Genomic DNA, 13,606 nt, shown 5'->3' on the forward strand with positions numbered 1-13,606 from the left:
AGGAAGGCGAGCAACTCTGCTATCCGCCTCCACCAGCCCAGCAGCCCTGGACTTCCTCCCATCCCCAGCTCCCGGCCTCTCATCTTCCCGACTCCCCAAAGCCAGTCGCCTAGCCCTCCCGGGCCGTGACCGACGCACGCTAACTTCACTGCTCCAGACACTGGATTTGTCACTTGAAATGCTGCCACTCCAAAGGAATTCTGGAATTGAAGAGATGGAGGCCGGGGGTTGGTTCTTCTGGATTCTACCTCACTCCGGTGCCTCCGTTTCCTCCCCTGGACCTCCGTCCACTCTCCAGGTTTATTGGGAGGACAGAAATGTCATCGCTAAGGGCAGGGAAAGGGCCTGCGAATTCTGTTGAGCTGTACTCTCCCAAGTGCCCGGTACAGTGCTCTGCACATAGTAAGCGCTCAATAAGTACCACTGATTGATCGATTTAGTGTATTTAGAGCCACATTTCTGTCGGGGCACAGCTCTGCCCGTCGTCCGAGCCCTTCTGAATTCCAGGAGGACTTCCCTGGTTACTGCCCACTGCCCAAGTCACATAGACCCAACAGAACCATTCAGCATGCACACGCACACGCACACGCACACACACATACACACACACGTACATACATGCATTCCAGGATGGCCTCCTGGTTACTGCCCACTGCCTAAATCGCATAGACCTAACAGCCACGGTCAGCGTACGTGCACACACAAACACACATACACGCTTAGAACCGTGCTCTGCACATAGAGAGCGCTTAACAAATACCCACATTGTTATTACTGAAGCGGCGTGGCTCAGTGGAAAGAGCCCGGGCTTGGGAGTCAGGGGTCATGGGTTCGAATCCCGGCTCTGCCACCTGTCGGCTGTGTGACTGTGGGCAAGTCACTTCGCTTCTCTGTGCCTCAGTGACCTCATCTGTAAAATGGGGATTAAGACTGTGAGCCTCACGTGGGGCAACCTGATGACCCTGTATCTACCCCAGCGCTCAGAACAGTGCTCTGCACATAGTAAGCGCTTAACAAATACCAACATTATTATACACAACCCACATCTACATACACACACACACACACACACACACACGAATTCCAGGAGGGCTTCCCTGTTTGCTGCTCACTGTCTAAGTCACAGAGACCCAACAGCCACCGTCAGCAAACATATACACACACACATACAAACTCACACCCACATATATGTACACACACACATGGATTCCAGGAGAGTTTCCCTGGTTACTGCCCACTGTCTAAGTCACATAGATTCAAGAGCCACCGTCAGCATCCACGCACCTTCACACATATATATAAGCCCCCACATGAATTCCAGGAGGGCTCCCCTGGATACCGTCCACGTCTAAGTCACGTAGACTAAACAGCCACCTTCAAACACATGCACATATATGTGTACATATGTATGAGCACACACCCCACATTTATTTTCATACTCATATAAATTCCCTGTCCACTGCCCAAGTCACAGAGACCCAACAAACCACCTTCAGCATCCAGTCGCACACACGAACACATGCCCACATTTGTACACACAAATATAAATTGTACTTGCAGATCCAGATATAGCTGTAAAAGCACAAATTATTTATTCCCTTATTCCTCTGTGTCACTCTACCATTCTCTGGCTACTACCAGTTGTTGTCCTTGTTCTTTCTATTGCTCCAATTGTTTGTAAACAATTTATGTCTCCTTGTCGTCCCCCATTAAGGATAAACTCCTCATGGACAGGCACCGTGTTTTTCCTGCTGTCTTACCCTTCCAAGCACTGAATAAGCCCACAATAAGTGCTCGATAAAATAATAATAATAACTGTTAAGCACTTACTATATGCCAAGCACTCTACTTAGTGTTGGGGTAGATACAAGTTCCAAGGGTAGCTACAGAGAAGCAGCGTGGCCTAGGGGCTAGAGCATGGACCTGGGAATCAGAAGGACCTGGGTTCTAATCCTGACTCTGGCATGCGTCTACTGTGTGGCCTTGGACAAACCACTTCACTTCTCTGAGCCTTAGAACCCCCATCTATAAAATGTGGATGGAGACTGTGAGCCCCGTGTGGGACATGGACATTGTCCAACCTGATTAACTTACATCTTCCCTAATGCTTAGCACAATGTATGGCACATAATAAGCACTTAACAAATACAAAAAAAAAAAAAATCAGGTCCAACATAGGTGAGCGGGCTAAGTAACCCGGTCTAAGTACGATGGGGAACTTGAATCCCCATTTTGCAGATGAGGGAACTGAGGATCCCAGAAGTGACTTAACCAAGGTCACACAACAGACAGGTGGCAGAGCTGGAATTAGAACCCAGATCCTCTGACTCTCAGACCCTCGTTCTTACCACTAGGCCATGCTCCTTCTACCACTGATTAATCGATTAATCAATCCCATCGACTGATTCTCAAAACAAGAGGGGAGAGCAACCCCAGTGTGCTAATGAGTCACAGTAATGAATAATACTTATAAAGGGATTCAAGTAATTGGATCCATTTACCCCAGACCCTAAGTCTTGCCTCCTTTGAACACATCTTGGGCTTCTATTAGAGTTCCCAAGCGCTTACTTGGTACACTGCAGGCCCTCAATAACTCCTCCTCCTCCTCCTCCTCACATTACTACCACTAAATGCTCCTTTTTCTGGCATCCCGATCTTCTTTTCCAGATCTCTGGTTCATCGCCAGCCAGTTTGCCTTCCATGTCCCACGGCTAGAAGGGTGAGCTCGGGCATCCAAACCCCACCAGAATCGAGGGTGACTGAGTGTGGGACAGAGAGAGGGACGGGGGGAAAAGAGGGACAGAAGGTGGAAGGAAAGGAGGGAGGGGGACAGGCCACCCTTGACTGCACTCTCCACAGAAGCCACATTCCTTCAGCTCTCCCGCTCTCCCTCCTCCCCTCGCCGCCCCCATTCCCTGCCTCTCCCTGGCAGGTCTCACCTCAAAAAACAAGAAAGGAAACAGTGAGGGCTTTCTGGAGTCGGCCCCCAGAGGCCTGTCTGTGCCGGGGAGGTCAAAGAGAGGGAGGGAGGGGACGAGAGAAAGGAAGAGAAGAAAGCAGAGGGAGCACAAAGGACGGTCCACCTTTGAAGCTGTCTCTAACCGGAGGGAGAGGGGGTGGGAGTGGGTTGGGGTGGGCAGTCAGGAGGCCTTTTAAAGAATGTCTCAAATTCCTGTGGAAACTAGAGAGGGATTGTATAAGTTCCTCCCCCTCTCCTCTCTATGTACCCCCTCCCATCGCCGGTCCTTTCTACCACACCTGGGGGGCCCCCAGTCTATTGTCCCCCAGTAATTGCTGGGTGTTGCCCCGGCCCGGCACGGTCCGTTGAACTCCCAAGTGTTATCAGTTGCGGTCCGTGCGCCAATACCCCCCTCTCCACCTCACGCTGCACCCCACAGCCCCACCTTGAGGATTAAGAGTCTCCGTGTTGGGGACGGGGAGACGAAACGACAAATGAGCACAAGTCCGGCGGGACGGGTTGGTAGGAGGACACCTCCCTCTGGGCCGCCGGAGCCCACCGGTGCCCACCTCCCAGATTTCTGGCAGTGGGGAGTCATGATGTGAACGGAGGGTGCGTAGAGAGAGTTTGGGGTGCCAGACGAGAGGTGCCGCGGCCCTCGGGCCTCCCCGCACCGGGCAGGAGAACTGTTCCCCGGCCCGACTCCCTTCTCTCCTTCAGACTGTTCTCTGTCCCTCGGATGTCACCCTTTCGGAGGAGGGGGCGAAAGCAAGGGGAAGAGTTACTGCCCTGGTGGGGAAACTGAGGCTCAGTGCACCTCAAGGAGGACTGGAGTTAGACTGCCCAGTCCAGGCTCGGCCCAAGTTTAGGCCCGGCCTCAAGCCTGGGCCAGCGGAGGCGGCGGGAATCTACGCGTGTGTGTGAGGGAGGCAGACGGAGATGGAGGCAGAGACAGAGGTAGACAGAGAGAGGAGATGGACTGGAGTGCTCGCTCTATGGAGGAAGGTCCAACCCTGCTCGGTGGGGCAGGGGGAGAAGTGAGGAAAGAACTAAGGAAGGCGATGCAAACCCACTCATCGGAGTCGACGGGGAATCCATTCCCAATACCCACCGGCCCGAGGGGGCAGATGGCGGGTGGAAGGATGGACGGGTGAGCAGGAGGATGGACAGGTGGGCCGACAGACGGGCAGGTACTCACCGGGGTCTGTGGTAGCCCGGCATCTCCCACTCCAGACTTCTCTGTCTCCCCCGTCCCCCATCTCTTTCTTTCTTCCTCCAGGGCAGTGTTCCTCCCTCTGGCCCGGCCCCCGAGGCCTCCACTAGCCCTGCCACTTCTCCCTAGCCCTCCTCTGTGGAGATGGAAGGAGAGAAGCTCTCCGCTGACTCAGGCCAGTGGGTCAGTCGGGGAGAAGCGGGCAAGGAGGGTGTGGGTGAGAGCAGCAGAGCCGATCAAAGATTTCCCCGACCCTGGGAGATCGATTCTCCTTTGAGCGCTCCCCTCCTTCGCGTCCCTCTACTCCTGGGGCCAGAGAACAAGGACACACATTTGCTGCCACCACAACCCTCTCACCTCCCTTCTCCCCGCCTTCTCCACCCATTTCCCCGCTTTTCCAATCCACCTCACCCACCTTTGTTCCTCTGGGAGAAAAATCCTCCCTGGAGCTTCAGACTCACCGGGTATTCCCAGGGCGGCCTCACCCGTTCCAGCCAATGCTCCCAGTCTAGTTCAGCCTGGGACTGGGCTGGTTCCACAGCCAGCCGGCGGGGGACAGCCCCAGGGTCAAGGACCAGGGCAGCCGAGCATCCTTCCCCAAGTGGCTGCCTCGATTTCCCCTGAGCCCGAGGCAGAGCAGCGCCCTCCCCGAACCTTCCGTCCTCTCTCCCGGGCCCTGCTGGTTCAGGCCCCAGGAGGTACCACCGGCCGCCGAGCGCAGAGAAATCAGAGCCCGCAGAGTGCGGCCAAGCCCCCGGGGACACTGCCCTCCCGCTCTCTGCCGGCCAGCCGGCAACTAGACCTGCCCTGGCCGAGAGCTCCTACAGGCCGGGACCGTCCTCCTCGTCGGCCTTGCCGGGTCTGGTCATCTCAGCCAGGCTGGGAAGTGACACAGGCTGACCCCAATTTTCCCGGAGCAGAACTCCCTCCTCCCCCACCCTCCCCCGACTCTGACTCCGCCGGCCCACCGGAGTCTGGATAGGCTCTCCGTCCCCAAGGTGAGACCCGAGGCCCATCTTGGCCAGCCGTGACGGCTTTCTTGGAGAAAAACCTTTTGTTGTCGCTGGATGATTTTTTGTGGTTAGAAAAATCCATTTAGAAAAAAAAAAACACCCTTTATTCTCCGGGGATGGCGAACCCCTGTTCTTTCTTTCCAAACACTGCGCGGACGGGCTCTTCCCTGCAGTCAGGTGCTCGAGAGGGAGGGAAGGAGGGAGACGGGCGGGGAGGGAGGGAGAGAGAAAGTGAGACCGAAGGAGAGAAGAGCTGGCGGAGCGGAGCCTTGGAGTCTGTTCTGGAGGAAGGACGGGCTAACCCACTTGTCTAGGTCAGCTGGGGCTGCGGTGTGGGGTTTCAGGGGCCGAGGGAGGCAGGGCTGGAGTTTCTCTCTCTTTCTCTCTCTCTGGGCACTGTCCGGTCTCCCGGGCGTGCCCCCCGCTTCGCCCCAGTCTGCGTGGCTGGGAGCCAGCCAAGTCTCTGCCCCACTGCCCCTGCCCCGTGGCCTTATTTCACTTCAGTTCTGGCCCCTTCCATCAGGGGTGACTCTCAGAGCCGCCCAGGTCAGCAGCACCCTGCGCTTCCCGGGTAACGGGGCTCGACCCAGGGAGCCGGAGGGGAGGGCCGGGGGGTCAGACGGAGCACCCCTCTCCCACTACGTGAGGGGCTGGGGCCGGCGGGTGCGCTTGGTCCGGCGGGTGGGGGCGGAACCCACGAACTCGAAGGCCTTCTGCCTGTCGGCGTGGTTGGGGAAGGGCAGCTGGCCCTGGTAGAGGCGCTTGATGAAATGGGCCTCGCGCTGGTTCTGCCGGCTGCGGGAGGCCTGCCGGGGCCGGCCCTGCCGCGTGAAGGCCATGAACCAGCCCTCGCGCCGGGCGTTGCGGAAGGCCGTGTAGTTGTTCTCCAGCACGATCTCCGTGAACACACAGTCCTTGCTTTTCCCGCTGGGCTGGGGGAGGAGGGGGAAGGGAAGGAGGAGGAGGAGGAGGAGGAGGAGGAGGAGGAGGAGGAGGAGGGCAGGTCAGGTGGTTAGAACCTCGAGGCCAGACAGGGCAGGGGCTACGAGGGCCGTCGGGAGTCTGGCCGCTCCTAAGGTGCCAGGCGCTTCTCCGGAGCTGCGGGCCTGGAACTCTTGAACAACTCTGCCCGGGAGATGGGGGGTGGCGGGGGCTGGATGGGGGTGACTCCCCCAGTGGGTGTTAGAGAGGGCCGGCAACAGAAGCAGCGGTGCGGCCTAGTGGATAGAGCACGGGCCTGTGAGTCAGGAGGACCTGGGTTCTAGTCCCGGCTCCTCCGTTTGTTCGCTGTGTGTTCTTGGGCCAGTCACTTAACTTCTCTGGGCCTCAGTTACCTCATCTGCAAAATAGGGTTGCAGACTGGGATCCCCACGTGGGACAGGGACTGCGTCCAACCCGATTACCTCGTCTTTACCTCAGCGCTTAGAACCATGGCTGGCGCGTAGTAAGCGCTTTACAAGTACCATAAAAAAAACACAACCAAAAACAGAGATTCTGGGAGTCTCGAGACTAAGGTTGTGGGTAGGGAATGTGCCTACTAAATCTGTTTCGGTGCTCTCTCCCAAGTGCTTCGTACAGCGCTCCGCACCCGGGAAGTGCTCAATAAATACCATCGACTGACCGATTGATTGGGCCCCTGGAGGAGGGGCCAACGCCAGAACATCACCTAGCATCCCTCTGCAGGGAGGGGAGGCGGGGACGGATATCTGGAGGGTCGGACACGGCCTCCCCCTGAACCCGAGGCCCCCTCAGCCTGGCCTCCACTTCAGCACGGGAAGAGGCAGGCTTGGCGAGGGTCCTCTGTGGCGGGGAGAAACAGGGTTCCATAGTTCTCCGTTGCAGGGCGGAAGGTGGAGCCGGAAAAGGGGTCATCGCTGGGCCCTGGGAGAAGAATCGGCTACAAACCCCCACGGGGCTGCCTAGGGGTGGGCGATGAGGGGATGAAGGAGAGGAAGAGATCCAGGGAAAGTCATCAGCAGCCAAAGGTGGGGAGGAAGGGAGGAAGGAGAGAGGGGGCTCTGCACTAATAATAATAATGATACTGTTGCTAATAATTACGGTATTTGTTAAGCACTTACTATGTTCCAGGCACTTTACTAAGCACTGGTGTAGCTACAAGCAAATCGGGACAGACACAGTCCCTGTCCCATGTGGGGCTCACAGTCTCGATCCCCATTTCACAGCTGAGGTAACCGAGGCCCAGAGAAGCGAAGTGACTTGCCCAAGGTCACCCAACAGACACGTGGCGGAGCCGGGATTAGAACCCATGTCCTTCTGATTCCTAGGCCCGTGCTCCATCCGCTACGTCACGCTGCTCGTCGCTACCGGTTAGGGTTTGGAGTTTGGAGGGGGAAGGAGCCGGCCCGGAGGTGGGGGGGCGTGGGGGCCGCCGCCTGTTTCGGGCCACGCTGTCCAGGGCCAGGTGGAGGTCGGTGCAACTCCAAAGGGCGAGCCCCGTCTGACAGTCTAGGGAAGTGCCGAGGGACTGCTTGAAACAGTGCCTGGCACATAATAATAATGTTGGTATTTGTTGAGCGCTCACTATGTGCAGAGCGCTGTTCTAAGCGCTGGGGTAGATACAGGGTCATTAGGTTGTCCCACGTGAGACTCACAGTTAATGCCCATTTTACAGATGAGGTAGCTGAGGCACGGAGAAGCTGTGACTTGCCCACAGTCACACGGCTGACAAGTGGCAGAGCCGGGATTCGAACCCACGACCGCTGACTCCCAAAGCGCTTCATTAATACCACAGTCAGTACAACGCAAGAGCCACGGGAAACCAAAGGCAATCCAGGCCTCTCCCGGACCGCCAGCCGGGCCGTGCCACCGCCGGAGAGGGGCATCCTCCGGCCGGCCTCGGGAGGGCTCAAAGACCCCGCCCGAGGATGGGGCCGGAGGGGTGGGGCTAAAAAGAGGGCAAGCTGACGGTGACCACGGGGGACGGCAGGGTCGGGCAGGGAGGCTCTCCAAGCTGGATGCCCCTCCTGTCCCGCAAGTCACTTAACTTCCCTGCGCCTCAGTTCCCTCGTCTGTCAAATGGGGATGAAGACTGTGAGCCCCACGTGGGACAACCTGATCACCTCGCATCCTCCCCAGCGCTTAGAACGGTGCTCGGCACATAGGAAGTGCTTAACAAAGGCCGACATTATTATTTTTAAGCCCCCTCAACCTCCGCAGTGCTGGCTCTCTCTGGTTGTGTTGCTAGCTAGTGATCAGCAGAGGGAGAGCTGGCACTGCCGAAACCCCGCTCGGGGCCTCCCGTTAGGAAGCGGCCCATCGCTGCCAATCCCCAGCCTCCGGCCCTCATCCCTCGGCCTCACCTTCCCGACGAGTTTTCCCCTCTTGCTCATACAGATGTATTTGTCGCTCTCGGCCCCCTTGATGCGCACTCGACTGCCGAAGGTGTCCGTCTCCACGATGAGCTTGGCTGCCGAAGGCGGGGGAAGAGAGTTGGGAGAGACAGAGAGAGAGAGAGAGAGAGAGCTCCGTCCATCGGGGTTGCCCGACTGAGGGTCCCCAGACCGGGGTTCCCTCTCTCCCCCTTGAGCCCCCCAGTCTGACCCCGGGGAGAGGAGCTTGGGCCCTGGACCTTGTGATGGAGGCAAGGTGGGCAAGGGGCCGTCAGTATCAGGAAAGCAGGAGCTCGGGAATGGTCTTCCCAACCCTCGACCCTCCCACTGTCATTTCTTAAACGTCGGTAATAACATAGTGTAGTGATAATAATAGCGGTATTTGTTAAGCGCTTCTTTTGTGCCAAGCACGGTACAAAGCGCCGGGGTGGATACGAGACAGTCACGTTGGACAGAGTCCCCGTCCTACGTGGGGATCACAGACCGGGGGGAGGGAGAAAAGATATCGAATTCCCATTTTACAGATGAGGAAACAGGGGCACGGAGACGTTAAGAGACTCGTCCAAGGTCACGCAGCAGGAAAGTGGCAGATCGGGGATCAGAACCCAGGTCCCTGACTCCCAGGCCGGTGCTTTGCCCTCCACCGGGCCAAGCTGCTTTCCGGACGTCAACTCTGGGCCCGGCAGGGGTGGCTCCCCCACTCCACCATTTCCTCCAGGTGTAGCTCCCAAATGGGGCTCTCCCATCTCATCTTCTCCCCTCCCCTGGCCTCCAGCCCCCCTGAACCGAACCCAGTCCCTCCTCCCCAGGCACGTGTAGCCCAGATTCCTCCTGCCACCCCCAGCCTCTCTAGGCACGGCCCTGGAGGAAGGGAGGGAGGGAGGAGGGAAGAGAGAGGAAGCGGGAGGGGGGAGGCGGGTGGCGGCCGGGACCCCCGGAGGCTCCTCACCGAACTTGTTGCCGTCGTCGGCCGTGGCCGAGATGCGCCGCCCGGTGACCTGGACGTGCTTGCCGCTGGTCCGGCTGTAGAGCTGGTACTCGCGGATCTGCCGCCGGCTCAGCTGGTCGCTCAGGGCCCCCTGGTCCCTCACGTACTGGTTAAAATTAGGAGACGGGTGATTCTCCCCCTTTGCGGTTTCCAAGGGAAAAACAGCGTCAATTTGCTTTGGGCGATGCCATCGGACAGCCGGGTGGGTTTGGGGGGGCAGGTCCTGGGGGCACAGCCAAGATGTCGGGGAGGGGAAGAGAGGGGGCGCTTGGCCCTCGGGTCGGGAGTAGAGTTCCCACCGTCCTTGCAGCTTGGCCAGATCCGGGTGCCCGTCCTAATGTCCCTACCGGTCCTCCCTTGCGAGGGGCTAGATTGAGCCCCCGGGGTCATCTCACCTGGCAGGGGTAGATGTCAGGGAGCTGTACCCAGGGCATCAGCAGTTTAAGATGCCCACCTAGTGGGGGCTCTTCCAGCCTCCCGGTTTCCTCAGAGCCATGGGAAACCAGGGAACCTGGCCAGAACCCACCACGGGAAGGGGGACCGGGCTCCCGGTGCCAATCCCGCTGCCCGGGACGGGCTCTGGACACTTTCTCTACAGCCCCCTCCACCTCACCCAGCTGCTGGGTCAGAGACCTAAGTTTCTACCCCTCTAGACTGTAAACTCACAGTGGGCAAGGAATGTTTCTGCCAGTTCCGTTATATCGTTAGATTATCCTCTCCCAAATGCTTAGTGCAGTGCTCTGCGTTCAGTAAGTGCTCAAGAAACACCACTGATTGATTCTGTTGTGGAAAAGACCCTCCTGGGACTTCAGTCAAGGAGAGGTCTTCCTTTAGCCTCTGACTTTCCACTCCTAGTTTCCCTGGGTCCTACTTGTCGTCCCGCCTCTGCCGCTTCCACCCTCGCCCTAGGTCAGACCAGACCCCCCAACTCCAACACCTAGCCCAGACTGGGATGGGGGGGAAAAGTGACTCCTCTCCACAAGCGGTGGATGGAGAAATCCCACGAGAAGCAACATGGCCTAGTGGGTAGAACGTGGGCCCGGGAGTCAGAAGGACCTGGTTCCTAATCCCGGACCCACCACCTTGACTGCTGTGTGAACTTGGGCGAATCACTTCACTTCTCCGTGCCTCAGTTACCTCATCTGTAAAATGGGGAATAAGACCGTGAGTCCCATGTGGGAAACGGTCTGCGTCCAACCTGATTAGCTTCTATCTACCCCAGCGCTTAGTAGAGTGCCTGGAATATAGAGAGTGCTTAACAGATACCATAAAAAGAAGAAAAAGAAGTCCCAGGTGCCTCTGTGCAGAGGAGTCACGGGACTGGGTAGTACCAGGACCCCACTCCCCTCCTCAGATCCACCCTGCCCAACTCTACCCTTCACCTTTAACCTGGACCGTGGCTTCATTCCGGCCCAACCTTCAACCCCGCCTGACCTATCTAGGAGTCCCTGGCTTCTCCAGGCGGGCCCTGGTGCCGGGATGGGGCCGGGGGGGAGATGAGCAGGGCCCCCGAAACCTTCCCAACTGCCTCCTGGCCCGAGCTCAGGCCTCGCCGCCCCTCTTGGCAGCAGCCTCATTGTTGCTCTCCGTTCCAGGTCAGAGGCAAGAGGCGGCCCCCCGCCCCCGCCCTCACCTCCTCCCCTCTCTCGCCATCTCCCCCCCCCCCAAAGCCCCACACAAAGAGAGCTCTGCGCCCCCCACTCCCCACAGCAGACAAACCCTCTCCCTGTGGGACCTTCCCCGGCTCTTTAATGTCCCCGCTGGGGAGGGGGGGAGGCCCGGGGGACCCTCCCCTTCCACCGGGCCCTGAGACAGCTGCTTGTCAGGCGACCCCTCAAGCATGGCTGCAGCCCCAGCCTGCTGACCGCCCCATGGGGAAGCGGAGCACTTCAAGGGGGAAAGAGGGCCTTGGCCACCTTGGCCAGCTCCATTCAGCCGAGCGAGCGAGAGAGCGGCTGGGCGGCCGGGGGTCACCATTGTGCTAATTCCCCTTCCAGAACAAGTCGCTTCCTGTCCCAGGTCCAGCCTTCCCAGGGCCGGCCTCCCCCGACCGCCTGCCTGCCCCGGCTGCCCGTCTGCCTTCCCTGGGCCGGGCCTGCCTGTGGACTCCTTGCTCTCCCCTGGATGTGTGAAGCAAAGGCTGGGGGGCTCGGGGTGGGGGGGCGGAGTGGGGGTTGGAACAAGAGGGGGAGGGAGGTGAGGATCTCTCTCCCACCCCCCCACTGCTTCAAAGGCAGATCCTTTCCCCCTCCTAGAGAAAAGGCATTTACCTTCAAAACAAGTCCCAAATGGATGTGAAGCCAGCCCGGCCTTCGGCTCTGGGAAAGCCCTCTCTTTGCGGCGCGGTTCTGGACCAGTGCATTTTAATAGCCGCACTTTTATGGAGGATCACAAAAAGGGGACTGAGCGGCGGGTGGGGGGGCTGAGAGGGAGCCCGAGGGGGAGGGAGGGGATGCCAAACCCCAAATCCAGCCGCACGGAGCCAGACTGCTCTGGGCCCGACCCCATCCGGCCGACGGGCTGGGAGTCATCTGTCCTGGGAAGTCCGCTCTTTCCCCGCCTGTCCGTCCATCCGTCCATCCTCCTCCCTGTCCATCCACCTGCCCGCCCTCCCGCCCCCCACCCATCCATCCACCTGTCTGCCCGCCTCCATTACTCTCAGAGAGACGGGAGATGGGGTTGGGTGGTCAGGGATGTGGTTGTGGGAGGGAGATCGGGGAGCCCAGAGCCCCTCGACTGGCTTGGAAACAAAATGTGATCGGGCAGCCGGGCATTCCAAAGCATCTCTCCTGTGCCACCCCTAAACAACTCTGGGCTCCTGGGCCGACGGGCTGGAGGAGGAGGAGGAGGAGGGTGGAGGCAGAAGGGGCTGGAGAAAAGGTGAATGGAGATGGGGAAGCTGTGCCCAGTAGAGGCTGAGGGTGGTGAGACGCTGGGTTGAGGGTAGAAGTTATGCACAACCTAAGATGACCATTACTGCTCTCCCACCTCAACTCACACATACTCACAGACACACACATATATTCTCTCTCTCTCTCTCCACAGAGCAATAAACCCCCACATATGACCCAGGGTACGAAGGGTCACCCCTCTCTCCCGATCTAACAACAGCCTAGAGCTTAGGAGCTGCAGAGCGCCAATCCCAGGTGTGTTGGGGGGGGTGAGGTGGGGAGGGGGACAGGGACCACCGGGAAGGAACAAGGGAATCACTGCCTACCTGAGTTTGACAGCAGAGGCTCAGAAGCTGCACACATCTGTTTGGAGAGACAAAGCAAAAGCAGGGTTTGGGCTGGGGGCTGCCGGCAGTCCCCAGCTTCCCAACCAGATGGTGAGGACAGCCCTGCAGCCTGCTTAAGATTAAGTCTCCATCCAGGCTGGGGATGGGAAGGAAAACTCAGCCAGCATGCACAGGGGGGACTTGGACTTACAGCAAGAGGTTCTGCAGCAGGCAGGAGGCTCTCATCGCTGAACACGTCCGTCCCCCTGGAGCACCCCCAAACTCAGAAGCAGGTACAGTCAGTCCCTGAGGTCCAAGGCGGCCAGGATCTCAGAGCCACAGGTTCTCAGGGGGAATAGGAGGAGGAGGATAAAGAGGAGGAGGAGGAGGAGGAGGAGGAGGAGGAGGGAGTAGATTGGGGGGGCGGGGAGGAGGAGGGAGTACAGGGAGAGCTGAGGTGTGATTTACCCACCTTCCAGCCCTGAAGTGTCGGTAAAGTCCCTGGCTGATGGGGGAGAAGGAGGTGGGGGCTGCTTCCCCCCTCCCCCCAACCCTGCCTTTCTCTAGATGGGGCTGGGCTGGCCTAGCACAGGAAGCAGAACAGTGGGACCTTTCCAATAAGTGAGCTGGTTCCCCCAGTCTCTCCCATCATCCTTGCCCCTCCTCCTCCTCCTCCTCCTTCTCCTCCTCAGAGTCAGCCCAGAAAGTTGGAGGGGAAGGGATCTTCTCATACAGAGAGGCTGCCTGTCCTCTGATTTAGGGACAGGAGATTTGGTGGGTGGGAGCATCAGAGGGGCCTTTTAAAGGAGGCGGTGTCCTTCTTGAGCAAAGGTTCTAAACCAGTTACATCACTCTGTGTGTGTCTG

At 58.6% G+C, this 13,606-nt stretch overlaps 1 protein-coding gene across 2 annotated transcripts; it reads right to left on the reverse strand.

Moving 5' to 3' along the window:
• Positions 1–5,207: 5,207 nt before the first annotated feature.
• Positions 5,208–13,123, reverse strand: FGF17 (fibroblast growth factor 17). 2 transcript variants are annotated; one of them, XM_007665475.3, is made up of 5 exons: positions 12,952–13,123; positions 12,741–12,777; positions 9,485–9,629; positions 8,506–8,612; positions 5,208–6,117 (listed from the first exon to the last, which is right to left on the reverse strand). In XM_007665475.3, exons 1-5 carry the CDS (start codon positions 12,984–12,986, stop codon positions 5,824–5,826), a joined length of 618 nt encoding a protein of 205 aa, XP_007663665.2. In that variant the 5' UTR covers positions 12,987–13,123; the 3' UTR covers positions 5,208–5,823. The 2 variants fall into 2 exon arrangements, with proteins under 2 accessions (XP_007663665.2, XP_001518165.3); XM_001518115.5 differs by having other exon boundaries at positions 9,485–9,662.
• Between the last annotated feature and the right edge of the window lie 483 nt (positions 13,124–13,606).

The sequence above is a fragment of the Ornithorhynchus anatinus genome, chromosome 5 (assembly GCF_004115215.2).
Source record: "Ornithorhynchus anatinus isolate Pmale09 chromosome 5, mOrnAna1.pri.v4, whole genome shotgun sequence".
NCBI classification, from domain to species: Eukaryota; Metazoa; Chordata; class Mammalia; order Monotremata; family Ornithorhynchidae; genus Ornithorhynchus; species Ornithorhynchus anatinus.

What these genes read in the sequence shown, in the direction of transcription:
- FGF17 (XM_001518115.5), bottom strand. Translation starts at nt 12,986, where the DNA reads ATGAGAGCCTCCTGCCTGCTGCAGAACCTCTTGCT. An exon ending in CTGCTGCAGAACCTCTTGCT is followed by an intron (nt 12,778 to 12,951) that starts GTAAGTCCAAGT and finishes CTCTCCAAACAG; the next exon opens with ATGTGTGCAGCTTCTGAGCC. An exon ending in CGACGACGGCAACAAGTTCG is followed by an intron (nt 8,613 to 9,484) that starts GTGAGGAGCCTC and finishes CGCCTTCGGCAG; the next exon opens with CCAAGCTCATCGTGGAGACG.